The sequence below is a fragment of the Paralichthys olivaceus genome, chromosome 22 (genome assembly GCF_024713975.1).
Source record: "Paralichthys olivaceus isolate ysfri-2021 chromosome 22, ASM2471397v2, whole genome shotgun sequence".
NCBI lineage: Eukaryota > Metazoa > Chordata > Actinopteri > Pleuronectiformes > Paralichthyidae > Paralichthys > Paralichthys olivaceus.
In genome coordinates, this window is record NC_091114.1 from 13,803,767 (window position 1) to 13,827,049 (window position 23,283).

General features: G+C 44.2%; 1 protein-coding gene across 3 annotated transcripts; it reads right to left on the reverse strand.

Annotated features, from left to right (window-relative positions):
• Positions 1–335: 335 nt before the first annotated feature.
• On the reverse strand, positions 336–23,015 carry npy2rl (neuropeptide Y receptor Y2, like). Of its 3 annotated transcripts, none has more exons than XM_020095448.2 (6): positions 22,563–23,015; positions 8,416–8,688; positions 7,714–7,846; positions 2,515–2,680; positions 2,199–2,352; positions 336–1,626 (listed from the first exon to the last, which is right to left on the reverse strand). In XM_020095448.2, the coding sequence occupies exons 2-6, from the start codon at positions 8,605–8,607 to the stop codon at positions 1,048–1,050; spliced, it is 1,224 nt and encodes a 407-aa protein (XP_019951007.1). In that variant the 5' UTR covers positions 8,608–8,688; positions 22,563–23,015; the 3' UTR covers positions 336–1,047. The 3 variants fall into 3 exon arrangements, with proteins under 3 accessions (XP_019951007.1, XP_069375103.1, XP_069375104.1); XM_069519002.1 differs by lacking the exon at positions 22,563–23,015 and adding an exon at positions 12,523–12,658 and having other exon boundaries at positions 910–1,626; XM_069519003.1 differs by lacking the exon at positions 22,563–23,015 and adding an exon at positions 11,161–11,265 and having other exon boundaries at positions 910–1,626.
• Positions 23,016–23,283: the final 268 nt, after the last annotated feature.

The window sequence follows — 23,283 nt, forward strand, 5'->3', positions numbered from 1 at the left end:
TGAATTCTCTCTCTCTCTCTCTTTCTCTTTTGCCTCATTATCCCTCTTTTTCCCAGCTGATCCCCTCTTGTTTCTCTTCATCCTCTGCTCTCCGTCCTTCATCCATGAAAAAGAAAAACAAAGCGTCTCCTCTTTTTAATCCCAATCAGTTATATTCAGACCTCTCGCTCTCGCTCTCCCCTCTTAGTCACCATGCCTCTCGTCCGACTCCTGCACGCCGCTTTGTTTTGCAGAATAATGCACATCAAACACATTTTCATGACGTAACAATGTCGGACATTACACAAATCTTGCATCATGCATCCTCGAACCCGTCCAAACTTTTTATTTTTTGCCTGTCAGAATTGTTTTGACGCGGTTCCCCGGTGCCTTCAGTTTTGCTCGCTTCTGGAAAACACAATTATGGACAATTGGCTGCCATCAGCGGTTAAATCCTCGCAGCGCGGCCATGTGTTCACTCCTCTCCGTCACAAAGCGCTGCGTGTTAAACGTACAAGCTGAATGCTTCACGTGTGGGATGGAGGTGGAGTTAAGCCCTATGTTTGGCGTTGTTGAATCAGTTTTTATCGTCAGACTCTTTTGGGAAAACAATCATAGTTTCATGATAAATGTTTTGGAGAGCTCCAGATCTGTTCGTCTGCAGTCGGTAAACTTTAAATGTTTTCAGTTTCACAAAGCTGAAGAAAAACATTTGAATTGTCCTCAAAGCGACGGCGCTTTGATTGGTCGAGGAGAACTTGATTCTGTTCTTCTGTCATTCCTCGTCTAATCCCTGCTCATATACACCATCGGATTCCAGAACCTCATTAATCCCCCCCGTCAGCCTCCTCTCACTTTGTCGTTTCTATTTTCTCCTGCATCTTTATCTCCTTCTCTTTCTGTCTCTGTGGAATCTCGTCTTCTTCTTGTATCTATTGTTGTCTGGGGAACAACTGGGGGACAGGATTTCCTGACAATGATTCTCTCTTCTCCTTCCTGCCTCTGTAATCTCTTTATCACCATCTTGTCATCTCCTTCCCCTCCTCCATCACCCCCTCCCTCCGTCGCTCACACGTCCGTGGCGTTCAGGTGGGTCGACACCACGTCCTGCGTCTCCAGCACTATCTTCTTTGCTCTCCCTCCTCCTTCCCCTCCCCCGAGTGGATGAATGCTGTCCAGCCGGCCGCTCCTCCCTCGCTCCCCGCCCTTGTGACACTTGAAGACGGCGAGGAAGGCAGCGCGATAGTTGCGGTTCATCCAGCCGTACAGCAGCGGGTTGGCGAAGGTGGAGCACATGGCGACCACGTGGAAGACGGTGTAGAGCAGGCGGTAGTCGCGCATGTCCAGCACTGTGCTGTCGATGTCGGTGGCCAGCTGGAAGGCGTGGAAGGGCAGCCAGCTGACGGCGAACACCACCACCATGGTCACCAACATCTTGGTGGTCTTGCGGCGTCGGCGGTGGCGGTCTGAGCTGGCGCTGCTGTTGCCGCAGGTCTCCGCCGGGCTGACGTGGCCACGCAGCTTGGACCAGATGCGGGCGTAGGCGAAGGAGATGATGGACAGCGGCAGGAAGTACTGCAGGATCAACATGGAGATGCTGTAGACGGTGCCGTCGGTGCTTTTACCGGGCCACTTCTCCGTGCACACCTGGGGTGACACAGAGTCATAGAGATTAACTTGGTGTAATTTATATAAAAAATGATTTTAATAACTTAAGGTTTAGGTTTGTTTGTGTTGAGAGCTTGTTGCACTGCCCCCAAGTGGCCAAAAATATTTTTGGAATCTTTAATTCAGTTTTGATTCAATTAAGTTTTCCTCAGATTTCTCAGATAAAACCTTTGGTTTGATTCAAGTAGATTAAAGAAGAATGTTAGTTTCATTTACTTTTGATCATTGACTGAATTTATTTAAATAAATAAATTCAGTCAATTTATTTAAATAAATTCAGTTACAGATTGAAACGGAGGACGGAGTTTCTGCAGCGAACGAAAGGAAATGAATAAAGCAGGAGGGAGGAGAAGAACAGAAAGACAGGGAGGATAGAAGAGCGAGGGATGGAAAGAGAGAGATGAAAGAGATGGAGAAGAGAGGAGGGACACGTGAGGCAGCGAGGAACGAGCAGAAAGATCAAAGGTCTGAAGTGTTTGATATTGCAACATGGTGTTACAGGTGTGTGTGTGTGTGTGTGTGTGTGTGTGTGTGTGTGTGTGTGTGTGTACCTGTATGCTGGGTCCAGGCTCCAGAGTTAAGGAGCTGTACTCTCTGAAGATGGCCAGCGGACTGGCCAGCACAGCGCTCAGCACCCACGTCAACGCAATCACGCCAAAACACACGTCCTTACGCATCCTGGTCTCCAGGTGGTACACGATACACCTAAACACAACACACACAGGTTTGTGCTGCTGTCCTTGTCAGGACATTGCATTAACTTCCATTCATCGTAGACAGCCTCAACAAAATAATCACCCAGGTACACGTTAATATAGTTTTATAGTTCTGATGAGTCCGTTTTTAACTTTAAACACCTGCACCCACCTGTGTCGGTCCAGGGCGATGACATTGAGCGTCACCGTGGAGACGTGCACGGCGAGCCCCTGGGCGTAGGGCAGCAGGAAGCAGAGGGTGCTGCCGAACTTCCACTCTTCCTGCAGCGTGTAGACGAGGGTGAAGGGGAGGCACAGCGTGTTGACCAGGAGGTCGGCTGCAGGACACGGACACAAATTCTTCATTCAGACTTTCACAAATGCATCAGTATCTGGAGAGCTGAGGCAGGCGAGAGCCAAACACAAAGAAAAACACAAACTGAACCAACAAATGTTTAAACACGCTGAACACTGATTGGCTGAAGAGAAGCAGAGAGCAACTGACGGAGACAGGAAGTAAAGTAACAACCGACAAACAAGAGCAGACATTTCAAAATAAAATGGGAAGTCCAATTTCCAAAAGTTTTAAAAGACGTAACTAATTGATTGAACTTTGTGAACAACTCTAAATGACATTTTGATGCAGATCAGCAAAACAAAAAAAAACACAGATGACTGATGTCAAAATGTAAATCAATACATGTACACAGCGCTAGTGTACTTGTGTTAATGTACTTTGTTTTCAATTAAAACAGATTATTTTAAACCATTAATCCGCGATGTTGAAACATTTCCTGTGTTTAAATGAGACGAATGAACCAGTGAGTCACAGCAGCTGCTGCCGTCCAAACAGCTGGTGAGTCATCAGAGAGAGAGAGAGAGAGAGAGAGAGAGACGCCATCTGGTCCGACAGCTGCCGACACACAGCAGGTCACATGATCAGTTTAATCAACATCTGCACATAAACGTCCGTGATCATCAACGTGCACAAACACGGACGACGTCCTCGGCTCCGACGACGATGTGTAAACTTTTTACGAGAAAACTCATTCAGAGAAAATCACCTGCAGCTCAAAAAGCGTTTTCAGAGACGTTAGAATTTTAACTGTTCTGGGTGTTGTTCAGCGTTTACAGCAGCCAATAACTCTGAATGAGCCTGACGCCCCCTAGTGGCAGCTGAGGACAACTTCTCGCCACCACCTTCGTCTACACCTGCAGATTCAACCGATGAATGTGACGGGGTAGATCCCTGTGCTCCAGCCGCTAACCGTCAGAATCTATCGTCACGGAGGAGCAAGATGAAAATTCCAAAAAGCTTCCTGATGTGTTCTCACATCGGCTCCTACGGACATTGTGAGGAGTTTTTACTCGGAGCGGGTTTAGCACCTCTCACATACAGCCCCTCAGGAGAATGTCCGAGGATTATCTGGAGTTCAGTGCGTATCTGAAAGCTGCTTTGGAATCTAACTCTGCTGTGATTGAACCCCTGCTGCTTCAATTAGATGTGACCACCTGGGGGCGCTGGTGTGTCTGTAGGGAAGTCAGACTGTAACATATGTAGATAAACTGCGAGAGGAAAAAATCTTAACCGTGAGGTTTTGAAAACTGAAGAACTTCTGGTCTCACTCTGATGAAAGAAAGCTTCTTCATTGTCTTGTCGGCTGAAACTAATTATCATAAGGAGCGCCCGAGGGAGTCAACTGTTTATCACACAATCTCTGCTCCTTTTTAGATCCGGGGGAATTGAACCGACAACTTTCTGGCCACTGTCGTTCTACATCCCTGCACATTTCACATCACATCAATCACACTCTCTCTCTCGATCTTCACACTCAGAGCTTCGGCAGCAGGAGAATCACTTTCATGAAATCTGCTCTGCAGCAGACGATGTTTATATATGCTAACGTCTCTGAGGTGCGTTCTCCTCATAGACACATTTACATTAGAATATCAAGAGGAGAAAGTTACACGTGGAGAGAACGTCCACTCAGTTTCAGAGTAAAGCTTCAGAGCTTGAAGGAATATATAATACTAATACTATAATACTATATATAAAATATTTCTCGTTTTTACAAATGATCTCCGTCCAGATGAGAACACAGAAATGACAAACGCTCAAACAAGCATGCAGGGCCAGCAGGTGGCGATAAAGTCAACAATTCATCAAACACCAGAGAAGAAGAACACTGTGGTTCTGGTCTGTGAACGTTATGTGAAGCAGTGATGCAAAAATGTATCTGCTTACTAACAGCTAATTAAATCCAAGCAATGCTACCCACAGGGAAAGAGACATGTTTATAGTCGTCATTGTTGTTGTATAAAGTTTATCATCAAAGTTTACTATCATTATAATCTTAATTACTTTGTATTAGATTGTGATGTTTACCTCCATTAAATTAAACATTAAGATCGTAGAAATCCTGCGAGATACAAAATATATTGAAGAAATTTACAAAAAATGAAAAACACAAACGTGGGAATATTTTAATTAGATTAAAATGTGATTAAATGAAATAAGTGACGGCTCATTTTTATAAACTGGATGTTTAAGTGACAGAAACTCAGATTTGAAAACTCAAGAGGTGAAAAGAAAAGTTTATTATGTTTTACACAAGGGATCACTGTGTGTGTGTGTCAATATTAATTATAACTTTCTCAAAACTTTCCAGAACAACCAACACTCCAGGCACACACTCATACACACTTTCCTCTTTAATCAACTTATTTGATATGTTTCCTTCTTTGCTAACGGCTGCAGAAGGAAACGAACAAACCGGGAGGGGGGGGGGTTAATTTGGATCCTCGTGGACGGAGCGGCAGCCTGAAGGTCATCGAGTTACGTTAAAGAGATTTCTTTATGTAGAAAACTTCAGGGGATTGTTTCTACGTTACGCTGAGGTGAAAACATTCGCAGAACAAAAGCAGAAGTTTTCTTCATTTTATATTCAAACTGAAAAATATTTTGAAATTATTCACATTGACGTTGTTGATGTTTTCTGAAGTTTGACACTGAAATAAACTCTGGTTGTTTTAAATGTGTTTCATAAAGAAACTCATCTCGTGTCCTCTGACATCACGTTCTTGATGAGTATTTTCAGTCTACGATGTCGTCGCCCTGACTGCGAATCCTCCGTCTCTCTGCTGTGAGTTTCCCCCTCGTCTGTGTCCTGTGCTCTGACGACCCCTGAGGCGAACTTATGATCCGTGACATTGGGCTGTATAATGAAAACGTGACCTAACTTGACTTGACGTCTCTATATGGTCGTTTTCATTGTTAGTGACGGATTCTGTCTGGAGGGATTCACAGGAAACAAAGTGAGTCGACCGACGCGGCGCTTCACACTTTGTTGTTGTTATGTTGTTTTTAGTTCACTGATACGAGCTCTGACTCGTTCCTGTTGACGCTCTGCAGACGTGTCGGAGCTGCGTCACGTTACTGCCGATGTGAAAACCAACGTTTGATCCTCTGCAGCTGATTTATCTATTTATCATTTATTATTTATTTATTATTTATTTACTTTGATGGACACGAAGGGATCATTGAATGAAGCTCATGTCCCTCTCCATGGTGCTGAAGTCCAATCCCGTCTCTCTCCGTGGTGCTGAAGTCAGATCATGTCTCTGTCCATGGTGCTGAAGTCCGATCCCGTCTCTCTCCGTGGTGCTGAAGTCCGATCCCGTCTCTCTCCGTGGTGCTGAAGTCCGATCCCGTCTCTCTCCGTGGTGCTGAAGTCCGATCCCATCTCTCTCCGTGGTGCTGAATTCTGATCCCGTCTCTCTCCATGGTGCTGAAGTCAGAGCCCGTCTCTCTCCGCGGTGCTGAAGTCCGATCCCATCTCTCTCCGTGGTGCTGAATTCTGATCCCGTCTCTCTCCGCGGTGCTGAAGTCCGATCCCATCTCTCTCCTTGGTGCTGAAGTCCAATCGTGTTTCTCTCCATGGTGCTGAAGTCTGACCACATCACCCTCGTTCTGTTTGCAGACACATCTTCGTTCCAGAGGCTCTTTCATGTTTGTGCCCATGTGATAAATTTATACGCTTTAGTCGGCGACGCTGTACAAACAAGTAGAGAGTGTGCGAGTGGAAAACATCCATTCAGTATTCTTGTGACCGCATCACTATCAGTTTACACGCGGCTCCGTCACCAAACATCATAGTGTGCGTAAAGAGCAGCCTGTCCCTCTCCATGGTGCTGAAGTCTGATCCTCTCCCACGTCCGTCCATGCTCGTTTATTTGCTCAAACATTTGCGATGACACTTGGTTTTTCTTCAGTGTGAAGACTTATGGATAAAATGTGCTTCAGGCAGCAGCAGCGGTAATTTTCCTTCCCTCCCACAGAGCCTCACACCTCTTCACACACCATTATTTCACATCGTTTGTGTTTGTAATTTGTGTTTAATGATTCTCCTGTTGGGTTGTTTTCACCTTAATTAATTAATTTATCACACTGTGATGATTTACCCATTTGTTAATTGCACGTAGCTGCATTCAGCATGCTTTGATTGAACTTTTAACACAGGTGTAGATTTGAACACCTGCTTTAAAGCAAAGCCGATCCAGGTGATTCATCGTGCACCGGCAGGAATTTTAACATCGTGTGCCACTTCGGTCGAGAATCAGAAATTAGAAATGCACAGCGCTGAGGTGACGTCACATTGTTGCTCTGAAAAAAAGATTATTTATGTCACAGTCCTGAGCGGATGATGGTTCAGTGTCATTAGCTTCTGTTGTTGGTATTTCAATCCTCGGGGATGTTCGGGGTGAAAGTTGAGGTCATCGCACTGATCCACTGAAATGTGCATAAAAAGAGGCTGGATGAAAAAAACATTTATATCTTTGAAAATCATCACAAGCCCGTCGTCCTTTCCTCTCCCTCCCTCTCTTTTTGGCTCTTTTAAAAATCCGTATCATCCTTGTTCGTAAATAAAAAAGGAAAAGAAGGATTAACATGTAGATCATGAAGATGCCCGGAGGGATCCTTTTTAAAAAGGTCTTTAAGTGTCTCTGATTCGTCCTCGCTGAGAAATCTATTCATACACGATCACATTTAACATCGTCGTAAAAAATTTAGACGTGTGAGAATCAAACACATGAACAATAAGCGTTTGAATTCATCTGTGTTTGTGTCTGAGCCACAGAACAGCCGACAAATCCCAGACATCACAGAGGATGAGCACATAACAGCTGACAGATGTTTGAGTCATCACCGCCGACGATCTACAGACAGCGATGCACACACACACACACGCATGCACGCACACACACACACACAAGCAGGTCACCATGTTGAGATGTCAGAGAGCATCTCCCGGCTGTGCTGACTCCCACAGCATCGGATTAGAAACAACACAACGTGTGTGTGTGAACATACCGACAGCCAGGTTAGCGATGAAGAAGTTGGTGACGGTGCGGAGCGTCTTGAAGCGGTAGATGACGTAGATAACCAGAGAGTTACCCAGAACCCCCAGCACGATGATGGTGCTGTAGGCCAGGATCAACACCACCTGTAAACAAATACACAAACAGCTGTAAACATCTGTCACCGTATCTGGTACGTACAGTGTCACTACTGTGGATAAATGTGATGCTGAAGCTGAAAATGTCAGTGGTTGGGTTCAGATACTGTGTGTCTGTGTGCAGATATGTGTGTGTGTGTGTGTGTGTGCATGTAGATGTGTGTGTTGATCTTTTTTTCTTTTCTTTCTGTGTCGTACTGATGATTTTTCTTCCAGTGACACAATCAGGTCAAAGCTTCAGTTTAAATACTTTTGTTTGTGATCTAATACCTGTAAAAGTTTCCCATTAGCCTCAGTGTCACTTTGTGTTAGCTGATAATTTACTCCACCAGGGAGCTGACATCATCACCGCTGTCCTGTTTGTTTTCATCTCTTTCTTTAAGATTGTGAAATTTGACTTTTTCACAGAATGATTCATGAGATAGATGAATGAATTCTGTGAGTGAAGTGTATCTGCAAGTTTTAACTTTTAAATTTAATCACTTTAAAAGATCATTTAAAAAAAAAAAAAGCAATGACATGAATGTGAGTAATTTGATTGACATGTCAGCCTCTACCTGCACACTCAGCAGCCTGATGGGGTCCTCTGGAAAATTCACGCCCTCGAACAGCAGTGTCGGCAGCACTGGTGGGACGGCGCTGGCATCTGGGTCGTAGTCACGGTAACCGACGTGGCCGGGGTCATCGTCAGACGTGGGCAGGAAGCGGAGCTCGTCCTGTGTGTCGTTGGCTACGCTGACGGCCTCCATATCCAATCATACGCGTTCGTCCTTCAGCGGCATTTTACAGACATTCACACTCACACACACACACACAATCTCTCACACAGCCTGTGAGACGAGAGAGAGACAGATGAGCAACAGTTGAGTAGAAGAACATCCACAACACAAGGGGCAGAAAGTGGACGGACAGATTCAGGGTCTCTATCTTCCTCCATCACACATTATCCTCGTCCTCTTTGCAGACAAATCCTCGTTCAACGGGATCGTTCATGTTTGTGTCCATGTGATGAATTAAGATTTACAGCCGTGGTCGGGTCCCTGATGTTACTCTCTGTTAGCAACGCTCCATTTATCGCTCCATCAAATACCCACTTAACCTCCGAGCGTCCGCTGCAGCTGAAGTGTGCGTCAATAAAACTCTGTGGCTCATGTTGTGTCTTTCAAATGGTAAGAACAACAAACATTTGAGGACTGATTTGTGTGTGTGATTTTTAAATGAAAGGCTTTTTCAGGTCACTCCTTCAGAACTCTACCTGTTTTAATGGTTTGCTCTTAATCCTTTAACCTAGAAAGTAAACTGGATTATGAGCAGAAAAAAAACAAGATCAGATTATTCCAAAAAGAATGTCATTAGATTCTCTGCAGCACAGAGCTCAGATAAAAAAAATTGGTGAACAAAATGTTTTCTACTCAAGTTGCAACTGAAATCCTCAGTTTTTAAATCTTATTTTATTTATCATTCAAATTCCAGTCGTCTGTTTGTTTATGACCAAGAACAATTAAAAAAAAGAGCAGATGAAATAAAGCAGCAGATTATTGTTGGCGATAACTCAAAATAAATTTGTCCGGTTTTCTTTAAATTTAAAATCAGGACCTTGAGACGAGGATAAGATCAATTAATCAAGTTTAGAAACTGTGTTCAGCGGCTTTAAGAGCAGCAGTGTGGCGTTTATCCTGGAGCTCGGGTGTTGTGCAGCAGCAGATGGTGGTGGTTCTGGGCAGCTCCCGGTGGTCTCAAACCCTCCGGCTGCAAATACTCCGAAAGAAAGAAGAGAAATAAAAATGCATTTTTTGAACTTTGACTCAGATCACGTAGGCGAATGAAAGTCTGAGCTGCAGCGAAGTTCTGCAGCCAAAACTATTCCAGCACGCTGTCTCTTTAACGTGAGCGTCTACAAACTGTTGTTTTAAAAAAAATTTAAATAAAACGCTGCCCGAGCAGAAAGTCATTTTCAGAGAATCACGAGAACAGACAAACAGATAAATGAGTCTTGAGAACAGTCTGAAGCAGAGACCCTCGTTAATCACCAGCTTCATTTCAAAAAGATGAGAGTGAGATACGTGTTGACAATGTGGGGACACATCCCAGAAGAGAGACAGAATCTGCACCAAATCCAAGACGTCTCATTAACAGAAAACACAACCAACTTATAGTCTCCTGCACAAATTCTCTCTGCACCTTCAACATCCACGTTCCCACATGTCACGAAAACATATTCACAGAAAATAGTAAAATCCTTCAGAATATTTCTGTTTCCCTGCGTACCGTGAAAAACCTCTTCTTATATAAAAGCGTAAACAGGGTCACTAAACGCCCCACGCTGCTTCACTGTGTGACACGAGCTTCTCTGCTAATCAACACATTCATGCATGAAATTAAATAAAGATCCAAAACATGAAAACGTTGACACATTCAGATTTGCTTCAGTAACTTGGTGTCAAATAAAGAGAAATGAAAAACAGCAGAGAGACAAAGTGCAGCACCAAACAGAAACATGAAGTGATTCTACACAGTGGTTCCAGAGTTCAGTGTAAAAATATATTAAACTTCCACGTAAAAAAGGTTCATCTAGTTTTTTTGAGGCATAAACACGAACCCTTCACAATAAAAGCCTCAGCTAATCCACATTAGATTTTACCCTCCTTCTCATAACATACACATGTAAGTTCAACTGCTCTCTGGAGCTGCGTTTGATTCTGGACGAACACACACTGAGATGTTTGACGCTCACAGCCTCTTGCTGATCGAGTCTTTGTGTGTTGATGTGTGTTTCCTGTGGACGGAGATTGTTTTTCTTTTGAAAACAGAATTTGTCGAATAAACACGTTTGGATGGAGCCTCAGTTTCCCGTGTCCGGCGTCCAGCTGTGCGTCACACGGCAGACTCACAATTTAAACTCTGAGGTTCACAGGTGGGAAAACACAACACCAGCTGTGTCACAGCTCACACTCACACACACAAACACACACACACAGCTGTGGCCTCTCCATTTCAAGGCTCGGCAATGTCGGCCAGTCAACCGGCGTCCTCAGGGGATATTAGCACAGGAATACAAACACCGAAACACACTCACACTTGACGAAAGCACTCATAAACATTAGGAACACAACTGCAACCTCTCAGTGCCCTAAACTCTGGTGGGAATAAACACACACACTCCAGCGAGCTGATTCACTGAGCACGTTGCCTCGGGGCGTTCTGCCACACTCCTGCTTCTGCACGGCGCTGACAGGATCAGCCGCGGTGCCAACTCGCGCTCGCCAGAAGAAAAACACAACACGGCAAGACGGTGAACTCACTCTCCAGAACGATCGGAAGTGTTCACACTGCGACACCTTCATCATGTCAACACGTCTGCGAATGAAGCGACGCCACGTGCGTCCCAGACTTCCAGGGTGATTTGTTGTTTTGCAGAGACGAGACAAAGTTTTATAACGTCATAATCATCGTTGACATCTAGTGGTGAAGTTACATATTGCAAACTCTCTCATTGGTTAATTCTACTTATTTGACGTCATTCTTGTCGAGTGGCTTCATTCACATATTTGCTTTATGGTCCAAGTTATCAGCGGAGTCAAATCCAAGAGATGCTGTTAACAGACGCTCAACACAGAAACACAGGAAGATGTTTCCGCTCCGGAACAAACCAAGCGTGGAAAAGTAAATTATCACGAAGGTTAACTAATGCTTCCTCACGCAGACGCCTTTATTCTCAACTCTCAACGATTCTTTCTGAGCTGCAAAAATCCTGTTCTCTCCCCTGGAACGACCTCGCTGCACTTTACAACATTTTTCAGAACTGAGAAGTGGAACCGTGGGTGACGCTGATTAGAGGAGCTGAGCTGAGGATCCTTTCATTCCTCTGAATAATCCTTCAGCTTTACAGGAACTCATTTATCCTCCGATACCGTCTGACCGCGTGGAGACACAGTGACATACCTCCACAAATGTTCAAGGTGAAATATCGACGTCCTAGTAATGTCAGGACAATGTGTCTGGAATTGTCACAAACATTCATTGAGACTCAAGGACGACCTGATTGGAACTTGGTGGTGGAAACCTTTATGCCTCGTGAACGTGTTCTCTTCACTCATGAATTCACAGGTAACATGTCAGCGGTCGAAGGTCACATGTGACGTCATATGAGACAAAAATATGTGTGTAGACTGTTTGAGGGAGGACAAAGACGTCAGGGACAAACATGATTTGAAATTACAGGTGACCCTGAATCTTAAAATGTGTTTGTCGTGTTCCGATGCGGCAGAGTTATGACTCTGAGGATCAGTGACTATCGACGGTTTTCAAGGCTCATGAAATAAAAAACATGTTTTCAGTTTTTACGTCTGTGGAATTCAAAGTTTAGTCCTTAAATGTCAAATATATGAGAAAAAACACAATAACCAGGCGTCTCCGTTTAAACCTCTCGTCTCTAACGAGGAGATAAACGTGATTAAACACACAACTGGTTCTCTAATGAAGTGGATCATTGATTGTGTAATTGACTGGTTTATCGAGTCAAAGAGGAGGACGTGTCCACAGAGGCTGCAGGAGTTCAGCTGCAACTTTATACATTTAACCTCCAAGAACCAAAATCTATATCAGTTCATGTTTGAGTCAAAGTGATTCCGTCAAGCTGATCTTAAGATATCGTGTTCACATACTTTGTGAGGCCACAGTGACCTTCTTGAGGTATCACGTTCACGGGAACGGGCCCGGCCGCACGGGTGGACAAACTGCCCCCTGCCCTCAGTCGTCCAGCAGCGCCGCTTCAAACGCTCCTGATCCGTCCGCATCGCGCTCTAACAGGAAGTGGATCAAGGAGAAACGAAGCGGAGACAACAGCTCCATCACGCTGTAGCCCCGCGGCGCTCCAACACAGGAAGTCACAGCGAGCAAATCCAAAATCCAGGCTAACAAAATCCTCGAAGGTCGGATTTTCTAAGATTTCCTGTCACAGGGGGACGATGACTAAGCAGCTGAAGTGTCGAGACGACAGCAGGGACGTGTCTGCCGACCCCTCGGACCTCAGACCGTCTCAGAGTGGGACCGCAGCAGCTTGTCCAGGGATCAGCGAGCGTCACCAGTTCCATTTCTGTTGTCTCAGATTCGAGGTAACCAATCACAGAAACACAAAGAGTCCCACATGAGCCCTTCACAAATGAAATGTGTCCTCAGAGAGATAACAGCGGTCTTCAGCTCACACGTCCACTTCAGGACCCGGCAGCTCAAACAGGAAGTCCCAGGACAGAAGACGATAAACACGATGGGCTTTACTCTTTAGCTAAACTGTATTAGTTTGTTTTACATCTTTTTCTGTTTTCAATCTTTTAATTTCCTCTGGATGTTTTTCCTTTATCTCTGGATTTACTCACTTCAAAACATATTTTCTCTTTCAGCATTTTATAATTGGATCTTTTTCTTTAATTGTGCCTCTGGTGTTTCTTCATTTTAAATTCATCATATTAACATCATATCCTTTTATTGTTGTTTTTCTCAACATCAACATTTTTATGGTTTTTATTCTGTATAAATCCGACTGTAGCAGCTATTTTATTACTTTTTATTTTCATTTCTATTGTTATTTCTATGAGACACTGCTTCTTCATAACTCTTTAAATTTTTACTTGACTGTTTTAGACAAGATGTTAATAGTGTTTTATTCTCTGTGCTTTATTACATATTGTTGATTCTGTAATCTGGAGCAGGAAGACTTTGCTTCTGGATTAGTGAAATATTTTCTTATCTTTTCTTAAATCCTGCACATCATTAAAAAACGGACTCAAACGCTGACGTCAGCACTGTCAAAGACTTGGAACACTGTGTTGAAGGGGAAATCAAATAAATCCCCAGTGAATTGTTACGTGTATGATAATGTAATCACATTACTCCCTCACCTTGAAGAGGAATCTGACCTCCGACCCCTCGGCGAATAAATCTTTCTCAGAGCGACAGAACACGACAGCGTCCACGCCATCGTGTCTGGATTAAATATCGCTAAATCATCATCTTGGCTGATCTTTTGTGACCTGCACGAGGAGCAGAATGCACCGAGGAGAGAGGGCGAGCGAGGAGCGGCAAATCGAATGGGAGAAAGAGCAGCGGCCCTGAAGGCAGCACGCCGAGAGTCAGAGGAAAATCAACCTGAACAACTGACGAAGACCTCAGATCTGAGGAGAAACATAAAAGATAAAAACATTATGAATTGTAAGTAAGCAGCTCACTCACCTACAGGGTGTTAATTATTAAGACAAATCAGAGTGGAGAGAAAAAAAGTGATTAAATATTTAGATCATCCTCTGAATCATTGTCCTGTCAGTCGGAACACTGGGTTTAAAAGCTCCAGACCACAAACTCACACACACACTAATGACCAGTATTTTCAGTTCAGATCCCAGACTTTTAATTTCTGCCTAAAATGTATTCACTGCTGTACGAACAAAGCTTTTCATTATTGTAACCTTTTTAAATCAATCCAGTGATGATGAATAAAACATCAAACTATTTTTGCTTCTTGTTCTCTTTAAACTTTCGACTCGAGTTTTAAAATCCTGCTCAGATGAATTAGTAAGAAAAACATTGACGCCTGGGAAAGATGACGAACAGAGAGGGGGGGGGCATATTGCTCTCAGCGTCCCGGCGATTCCCAGTGGCTCGTTAAACTTTGAACAACACAACTCTGCCGATTAACAATTGATCGTGAATGAGACTCAGCATTGTTCATCACTTTGTCAGCGGGAAAAACATCGGCTCACCAGAAACCCTGCGTCGCTGCCACCAGGCAGGATGATCGCTTGAATTCCAGAATCAAATTACAGCTTTTATTCACGTCTGGTTTGTCACCAAAAAGGTTTTGTGCTGCCTGAACGCTGCCTGTACATTATTCACTTGTTGACATTTTTTTTAATGTCAAGTGAATAATGCAGGTTTAATGAAAAAGAGGGAGGAAGACTTACTGGAAGATTTACTGATCTGAGGACAGAACTTCACAGATGATATCAGAGGTGGATGGTTTTAGAAGAACAAACATCAGCAGCTGAGCCTGAAACATCGACTTTTTTCAATCTGAAAAGTTTGGTTAGCTGGAGAATAAGGTGATAAACTGGTTTCTGCTTGAGAAAAATACTTGTTGACAACGAAAGAGAAGAAGTTAGGCTGCGTTTCAAGTGATAATCAAGTGATTGAATATTTGATTTGAAGTAAAAAGGATGAAGAGGAATGTTGAAATCCCTGATGGAGCATTGAAATGATTTTAATTAAAATACTGTAAATTCCACTGCTGTTATAATCAAGTTCTGAAATCATAAAGTAATTTTATATTAAAGTTAGATAATTTCTGTTATAATAAATTCAGCTCGTATAAATTTACAGAGAAGTTAAAGTACTGCATTAAAAAGTTCAGTCAAAATTCTGTCACACTAAACAAAATGGCCAAAACAAAGCAAAGGCTGAGCATCAGACACGAGATGTAAATATCGACGCGACTTTTCCGAACAGTATCTACAGTCTGCAGCTTCATCCAGGTGGAAATCTCATTCTGATTGGACGGAGCCGGTGAAAGCCGACAGCTTTGAGGCTCAACAGCAGGAGGATTAGTGTCGGACAGATGATTACAGGTGGACGGACGATCTGCTCGCTCTCAGGCAAACACTGGAATCTGGTTAAAGAACAATTCCAGGACAAACTCGCCCAAAGGTGCAGGAGTTTGATGTCTCACACTTTATCTGTGTGGCGCAGCCGCTCGCGCTCCAGCTCAGCGGGGTTACATGAGGTTGCATGCTGCTGACGTAAGAGCATCTTCTATTTCTGCACCGACACTGACGAAGAGCACAAATTTACATTTTCCATTTGCATGGATCAGATTCATTTGTTACAACGATTCCACCCAAAAAAATAAACATGTGGCTGTAACTCCGACCTGAGAGCTGAAGCCGATCAGCTGATTTCAGGAGGAACTTCACTTTTAGTTCCTCGTCGAGTCCTTGAACAGTTTCAGACGAACGACACGAAATGTTCGAACACCTGAAACGTGACATCGGACGCATCCGAACCTTCAGCGAAAAACTTTGCCTCTTTCTGCTCGAGCTCACCTGGGACGAGGACTGAAATAGAGGCGCTGCAAGTGATGATGTGAGAAAATGGAGTGATGAATAAATCAGTGGAGGGCAATGCACAGCTAAATGGAGAGAGAGAGAGAGAGAGAAAGAGAGCAAGAGTGGATTTCTGTAAATACGAGAGCACGTCTCACGTTTCAGGATTTTAATCGATCTGGAAAAAGGGGAGTGGTTTTATTTGCTAAAATAAAACTGTGTTGTCAGTTTGAAGACAGAAGCTGTCAGACGATGTTTACACGACAGGGCTGAAAAATCCTCACACTGAAAAATGTTTTCCGCTGTGAAGCTTCATTTGAAATCCCTTTAACAAAAGCCTTTTTTCACGATGTCACAACGGACGATCTCATGACTGAACTCTGTGAGGGTGAACTGAATGTGAATCAGAGTTTAAAAAAAATGTGACATCTGTTGTTTGGATTTTAACAGGAGACGAAACATGAAGGTGCATTAGATGCAGGGAGACACGCCTGATTCTGGACTTCAAAACATTCCACCTTGAAAAAAACTTGAGCCTTGAGGAAAACTGCAAAAAAACTGCTATTAAAATTAAACGGAAGTGAAAATGTTTTCTACTAAAAGAAATTGAAATTCAAGCGCCTGAGACAAAAGCTTCCTGGAGAAAATTAATTTGATTGAATCAGTGGGACGAGCGTGAGGAGTGTTACAAGTGCTTTAAAGAAGAAAAGAGATGAAGGGAGACGATGAAAGAGGAGAGGAAATACAAGGAATGAGAGCAAAGAGGGAGGGAAGGCAGGAAAGAAGGGAGGAAAAGAAGAGAAAAGAAAAAGGGGAAATGACTGAACTCTGCGCAAACAGACTGTCTGAGCACATTAAACGAACTCTGTCCGCCTCACCTCCAGGCCTCCTGCGTGTACCTGGGATTTATCAAGGCAATAAAACTGAGATGGACTGAAGTAAATTAAATGAAGCGGGGGAGGACGGGGGTGAGGGGGGTGAGTGAGCCCAGCTGGAGGATGTAAATGTCAGTGCTACCTGCCAGGAAGAATCCGTCAAACGCAACAGTCAATAAACTGATCGCAGAAAAGTCTAAAAATGCGTCGGTGGGACCTGGCTCCCCTGGCTGCGCTCTAAGATCACCACTGACTCACTCACAACATCAGACTTCAACATATTCTAGCTTCTTTTTACGTTCAGCTTCTTTCTTTGGTCCAAAGCTTTTCTCTTTTCATATCGGTCATCGTATATGCCGACATCAATAACAGCATCTGTAACAGAAAGATAAATTCAGTCGACTCATAAATCATTCAGGTCCTGTTGTGTGTGTGTGTGTGTGTGTGTGTGTGTGTTTGTGTGTGTGTTTGTTTAATCGACACAACAAACGGGAAACTGCTCATTAAAATGAAACCACACTGATTATTTCAAAATCCAAACGGTTCCCATCACTTCAGTAAATGGCTCCGAGCACACGTGAGGTTCACATGTTCCTCATAGACCTTTGCCACGTTTCCTTTTCAGCATCAGAGAGACAGCGAGAATAACAAGTGTGCGGAGAGAATAAAATCCTTCCTGTCATTCAAAAGACACACACACACACACACACACACCCTTTATCTCAAACCTCTGCCAGCCGGAAAATACCATGAGTGAGTTGTATTTGTTCTAGCGGGTGAGCTGTGTTTACATGTAGCTCTGACAGAGATAAAAAATAACGATGAGTGTCTTTCAGAGAGCGTCTTAACGAGTCAATATATTTTTGCTTATTACACACGGAAGAAGCCAGTGGCCATATGGCTTATATTGAGTGTGTGTGTGTGTGTGGTAATAGGTTGTTGATAAGGCGGTTGAACATGGTATTTTATGGCTGAATGTTCCAACCAAGTCGACTGTAACCTCAATAAAAATGTCAGCTTTAATTAATTCCCCTGATAGGGAGAGGGAGGGGGGGAGAGAGAGAGAGAGAGAAAGAGATGCAAATTTGACTGGGTTAATAGAAATCAGGAAAAGGAATATGGAACAGAGGACGATGGGAAGAGCGAGGACTTGTAGGGAGACGTACTTCACATGAACAAAAGTAAGACAAAAGTATAAAGACGTGTCCACAAATTCAAAAACACACCATGTCTGTCTCAGACCGTCAGACTCGTCAGGTTCGTCCGGATCGCACCAACATTGAGTCCTGAGCAGGAAAGGAGGTCTGGGTCAAGCTGAACCATGGTTCAGTTCGTTTAGAAGTGGAGTACCCGCTCCGGAAGGTGCTGATGCTGGCGGTAATGCCATCATAATGTTAACATGGCAACCAAATGAAGCGCTGCATTCATGTTTGGGTGTCCAAATACTTTTGGCCATGTGACACAAAGGCAGGAAAGAAAGGAAGAAAATGTAATTTGTGCCAAAAAGAAAGATCAGGGAGAGAGAGAGAGAGGGATGAGAGAAACAAGACAGAGAGAAAAATAAAGAGTAAAAAATGACACTAGCGAGGGATAAATGTAGCATGAGTACAAGGTGTGCTGTGATATAATGTCATGTTCAGATTTAAACATGACCCTTTAATGAAGCTGTCAACCTCGAGTCCCGATTCAACGAGCAGGACGCACACGTCATCCAATCACAGAGCGGCGCTACATCATGTAATGAAGCATTTTGATATCACTGTACATCGAGTGACGCATGAACACACAGTGTGTTCTCTGTGACGGATTATACAACGCAGGAAATTATTTATGGGAGGAAGCGACTGTTTCCACAGACAAATGTGTTCAACTCGCTATCAAAATATGTCTGAAGTTTTCAAAGGGTCTACAACATCATCACTGTCACAGAATGTCCTCATTTTCCAAACATTTTCGTTGCTTACCACAACGACATTTCCAGAATTTCCAGAGAAAACGTCCTCACAATCTCAATATGTCCCCACGCTTCATGGATGTGTCACCTCCCAGAAATGTCCTGTCTTCCTCACAGATGTCTCGATTGCCAATTTCCCTAAATTGTCATAACAAATGTCCTCACTATCCCAAAGTATGTGAAATTTCCAAAAATGTCTTTTGAAAAGGTCATATTCCCAAAATGTCCTTAGATTCCCACTGTGTCCTCAGGCTTTACAAATAACTCACAGTGCCTGGTTTCAGGTCCTGGTTTTCTTAAAATGTCACACAAGTTTAAATTTTTCTAAAACATATTTTTTTGCACAAATGTCAATATTTGCATATTTTCTCATTTCAAAACAAACACAAAAGGTCTTTGCTTCACAAAAACATTAAAATGTCCTCATGAGACATCCTCAATTTTCACAAATGACCCAACTTTTTAAATCTGTATCTGTAAGAAAAATGTCCCCCACATCTTCACTTCTCAGAAATGCGCTCACCCTGTACAAACATAGACTCGTGTCCTCGTGTTTTGACAAATGTCCCGGCGTTGGTGGTGAGACACACACTCAGTCAGCAGTGTTACCTAAAGACTCTGCCTCTGGAGACGACATTCATCATTGAGATGAGGTCAACGTTAGTCCAGAGTTGAGAGCAAATATTCCTGCCTGAGGAAAATCAAACCAAGCAGCTGATGAAGGATCGAGTGAAAACGGAGCTTAGGAAACAAACGTGTGAACAGGAAGCTGAGCAGGACGAGAACAAGCGTCTCGTCTCTGTTCCCAGAACCTGGTCACACAAACAGTCGTCAGCCTCCGTTCACACTAACACAACAATGAACGCAAGAAGAGAACAGAGGGATGCTGGGTAATCAAAACGTATTTTCAACCACAACAGTCGGATATTTTCTGTCTCTTTGTGGTTTTGTCTGTTTTTGTCATTTTTCTCTCTGTGCAGTAGTTCTGTCTTTTTTTTGTGGTTTCCTGTCTCTGTGGTCATGGCGCCCTCTCGACACGCCGCTTGTTGGTATCAGGCGGGGACAGAAACTGACAAGGACAAACAGCAACCAGTCTTATTTTTCAGAAACGTCCCCAGTTGAATGAGAACGTTAGGACTGTTATTTACGGCGTAACGTCCGGACCTCGAAGGCATCACACTCATGTCGAACTGCGATTTCAAAAACGCAACATTCAGCACTTTTTTTTTTTTAATCTCGTTTCTGTGATTTTTTCCCTTTAACTCACAACAGGACTCGTCTCCTCTCGTGAAACCTTAACAGTCGCCAGAGGCAGAACGGAAATCACTGCGTGTGCGCGTGTGTGTGTGTGTGTGTGTGTGTTCATTCACTCAGAGGAAACAGGACACGTGCTGTCGACAGTTGGAGGCAGTGCCACAGAAAGCGAGGGAGAGACGTGGGGGTGGGTGATGGAGAAGGGGTGAGAGACATGGCAACAGACTGGCAAACAGAGAGAGAGAGAGAGAGAGAGAGAGAGACACCATTTTTACCTCCTCCTTTCCTTCCCTTATGTCCTCTGCACCTCCTATTCTCTCGTCCTTTCCTTCAACACCCCATTATTTCCCTCTACTCCCTTTCCTGTACTAGCTCCTCTCCTTTCCTACATCCTCCTCTTTCCTTCATCCTTTTCTCCTTCTTTGTCCCGGTCCATAACTGTTGCCTCCTTCCTTCCTTCCTTCCTTCCTTTTGTCTTTCCTCCTCCTGTCTGTCCCCAGCACTTCTCTTTCCTCCTCCTTCCCTTCTATACCCAATTCTTTCCTTCCACTCCCTGTCCTGTACCTCCTCCTCTCCTTTTTTTAAATCCTCCTCTCCTCTCCTTCATTCCTCTATCGCTCTCTGGGGCCTGGAAAAACAAGGATTGTGACGTTTGAATAAACTTTATAGACATTTATGACGATAAGAACAAAACATTCTCCTCGCTTCGTTGACATCTGTTTAAGAGACATGAGACACGGGGGTGAGGTGTGGGCGAGGTGGTGGGGGACAGGAGGTGGGCCTTCAGGTTGACTGACAGGATGGAGGGTGGAGATAAAACCAAACACTTTCTGCCTCAAGGCGAAACATTGTGTGATGAAGCTGAGCTGCCAGCAGCCATTAGATCTGTGTGTGTGTGTGTATTTAAGTAGCTCACGCACACACACAGCCCTGTGTTTAATTACCCAACATCTGCACACTCATTAGAAGGGAGAGAGCGATAGCGATAGAGTGGGGAAACACACAGAGAGAGAGATAACAGCTGATTCCTCACTTGGCATCGTTTCCACAAACTGAATCCTCTTGTGTTTTTGCACATATGTAGTAAACACACATCACAATGGGGGGGCCACTAAATGGCGGTCCATGGCGAGGCGTCCAGGCAGCAGGGGGTCTACAGGCTTTTGTGATTATGTAAGCGTGTAAATGGAAACACTCGCCGCTTTCAGGCGACAACTGAGACAGAGGCGACGGGTCCTGCAGGCTGGGACGCCGCCCACTCACCTGGCACTCGTCTGATTGGTCACATTCTGGAGCCGAAATAGTACAACTATAAATCTTTAATCATCTGTTTCTTTTCTGTTCAACTTAAAGAGCCGCTGTAACAATCACCATCGGATTTTAACCATAGACGTCATGTAAAGACCAACAGTGACTACATATAAAGAGGATCAGCGACTGGAACAGAGTTTAATAGAAACCCAGAACTCTTCATCTCATCACGTACAGATTTAATTTTTTCAAGAACAGAACAGAGACAAATGAAGATCACTCCTTCATCCTCACAAGTTCACAGATGAATAAACGACAGAGTCAAAAATGAAAAACCCTCTGAGGAGCCGTGTTAAAGATTTCACCTGCTGACATCAGAGTGAGGCACTGGAGGGACGTTTCTGAACCGAAGAGAATCAGAAACGTCTGACGGCACCAGTTCCTTGGTTTCCTGGGACAATGAGCAGCGCTGGACAAGGAAAGATATTAAAATGTGTCCAGGGTGATAAATGATTGGAAGTGGGTCACCAGCTGTCAGCTCAGAGGGAAACACGGCTCCTCAGTTAACCTCTGGTGCGATTCCTCTTGTGCTGAGATAGACTGACAATAAATGTCCCGGCCCAGGAAGTTGTTATCTCTCTCTCTCTCTATATGTCGTCTCCACAGGTTAAAGGTCAAAGGTTCTTTACCGGTGATGTTTTAAAAGTCATAGAAGAAGAAGAAGATGACGACGACGATCGTGTGACTGAGCACATCATCTCCGGAGAAGTTTGGAGAACTGAGTTTCTGCTGGAAATTACACTTCAATATTTAAGCAGTGTTTCCTCCTCGGTGGAAATGGAAACACGCATCAACACATTCAGATTGTTTTCACGGAGTTTTGAGTAAATTTTAAGTGACAGTTGAGTAAAACACAAATCAGAATATTGAGCATGTGAACAGATCTGTTCAAAATCATCTTTCAATCAACTTTTCTAAAAACTAATTCAATTTAATAAAACTGTGAGTTACTTTAGTTTTTTTTTCTTTGGACACTGATATTTATGTTTTTTTCTTGGTGTGTACAATGTGCACGTGAGTTTTTTCCATACGCACGCGCTCGTGCACTTCTAGACCTCAGCGTGCCTGCGTATCAGACACTGTGCGCGTGCATCCATGAATGCACGCACGTGTAAGTGATTACTGGGTTCCCAATGATTTGTGCACGTGTATCTGCTTGTGCGTGATTGTCACTTCGTGTGATGCATGTGTGTGTGTGTGCGCGTGCATGACACACTGACCTGTGCGTCCGGCTCTGAGCGTCCGGTCCTCGGTCAGCACGGACCCCGACTCCCGGCGGTGGCGCTCTCGGATCCCGGTTCTCCTTGCTCTGTCTCGCGCGCACACCCGACACACACCGTGGGGACGGTCACGCGGCTCCCGGGTGCATGAGAGAAAAATAACAATAAGGATGAACACGTCGTTTCTGTTGAGGCAGCTGCGAGTTTAAATCCCCATCCTGGTCCGTGTCCCGGCGGAGCGCCCTCTCTGAGCAGTCACCCTCTCCCTCGTCCTCCACGTTTCCCGGCGGCACGATGACAACAATCCCGCTCACGTGCACGACGCTGTCACTTTGGATGAGCGCGACCCGCCGGTAAATTCGGGCATGTGTCCCGTTAACGAAACGTCCTTAGATTCAGAGACAGTTTGTAACAATCTCCTGCTCCTCTGCCTGTGCGCTCTGGACACGGAGTGAACCGCTTTACGCACGGTGCGTAAATGGGGAGGAGGTTTTTTTTTTCTACATAAGGGGGTGGAGGAGGAGGAAGAGGGGGAGGTATTGGGGAAAAGTGAGAGGAAATGATTAGTAAGAGAGGAAGTTGGACGGAGAGATGAGAGGAAAGAGAGAGGAGCTCATGAAGAGGAGGAAAGGAAATGAGGGGGGGGGCAATGGGGTGAAGAGCAGGAGGAGAGGAAGATCAGGATGGGGAGAGAAAAGGAGGATGATGGGAAGAGGAGAGA

Excerpts from the sequence above, each read along its gene's own strand:
- npy2rl (XM_020095448.2), bottom strand. The coding sequence starts at position 8,607 with ATGGAGGCCGTCAGCGTAGCCAACGACACACAGGACGAGCTCCGCTTC. Across the intron at positions 2,681-7,713 it reads CATCGCTAACCTGGCTGTCG|CCGACCTCCTGGTCAACACG; the intron begins GTATGTTCACAC and ends CGTGTCCTGCAG. Across the intron at positions 1,627-2,198 it reads AGCCTGGACCCAGCATACAG|GTGTGCACGGAGAAGTGGCC; the intron begins GTACACACACAC and ends GTGTCACCCCAG.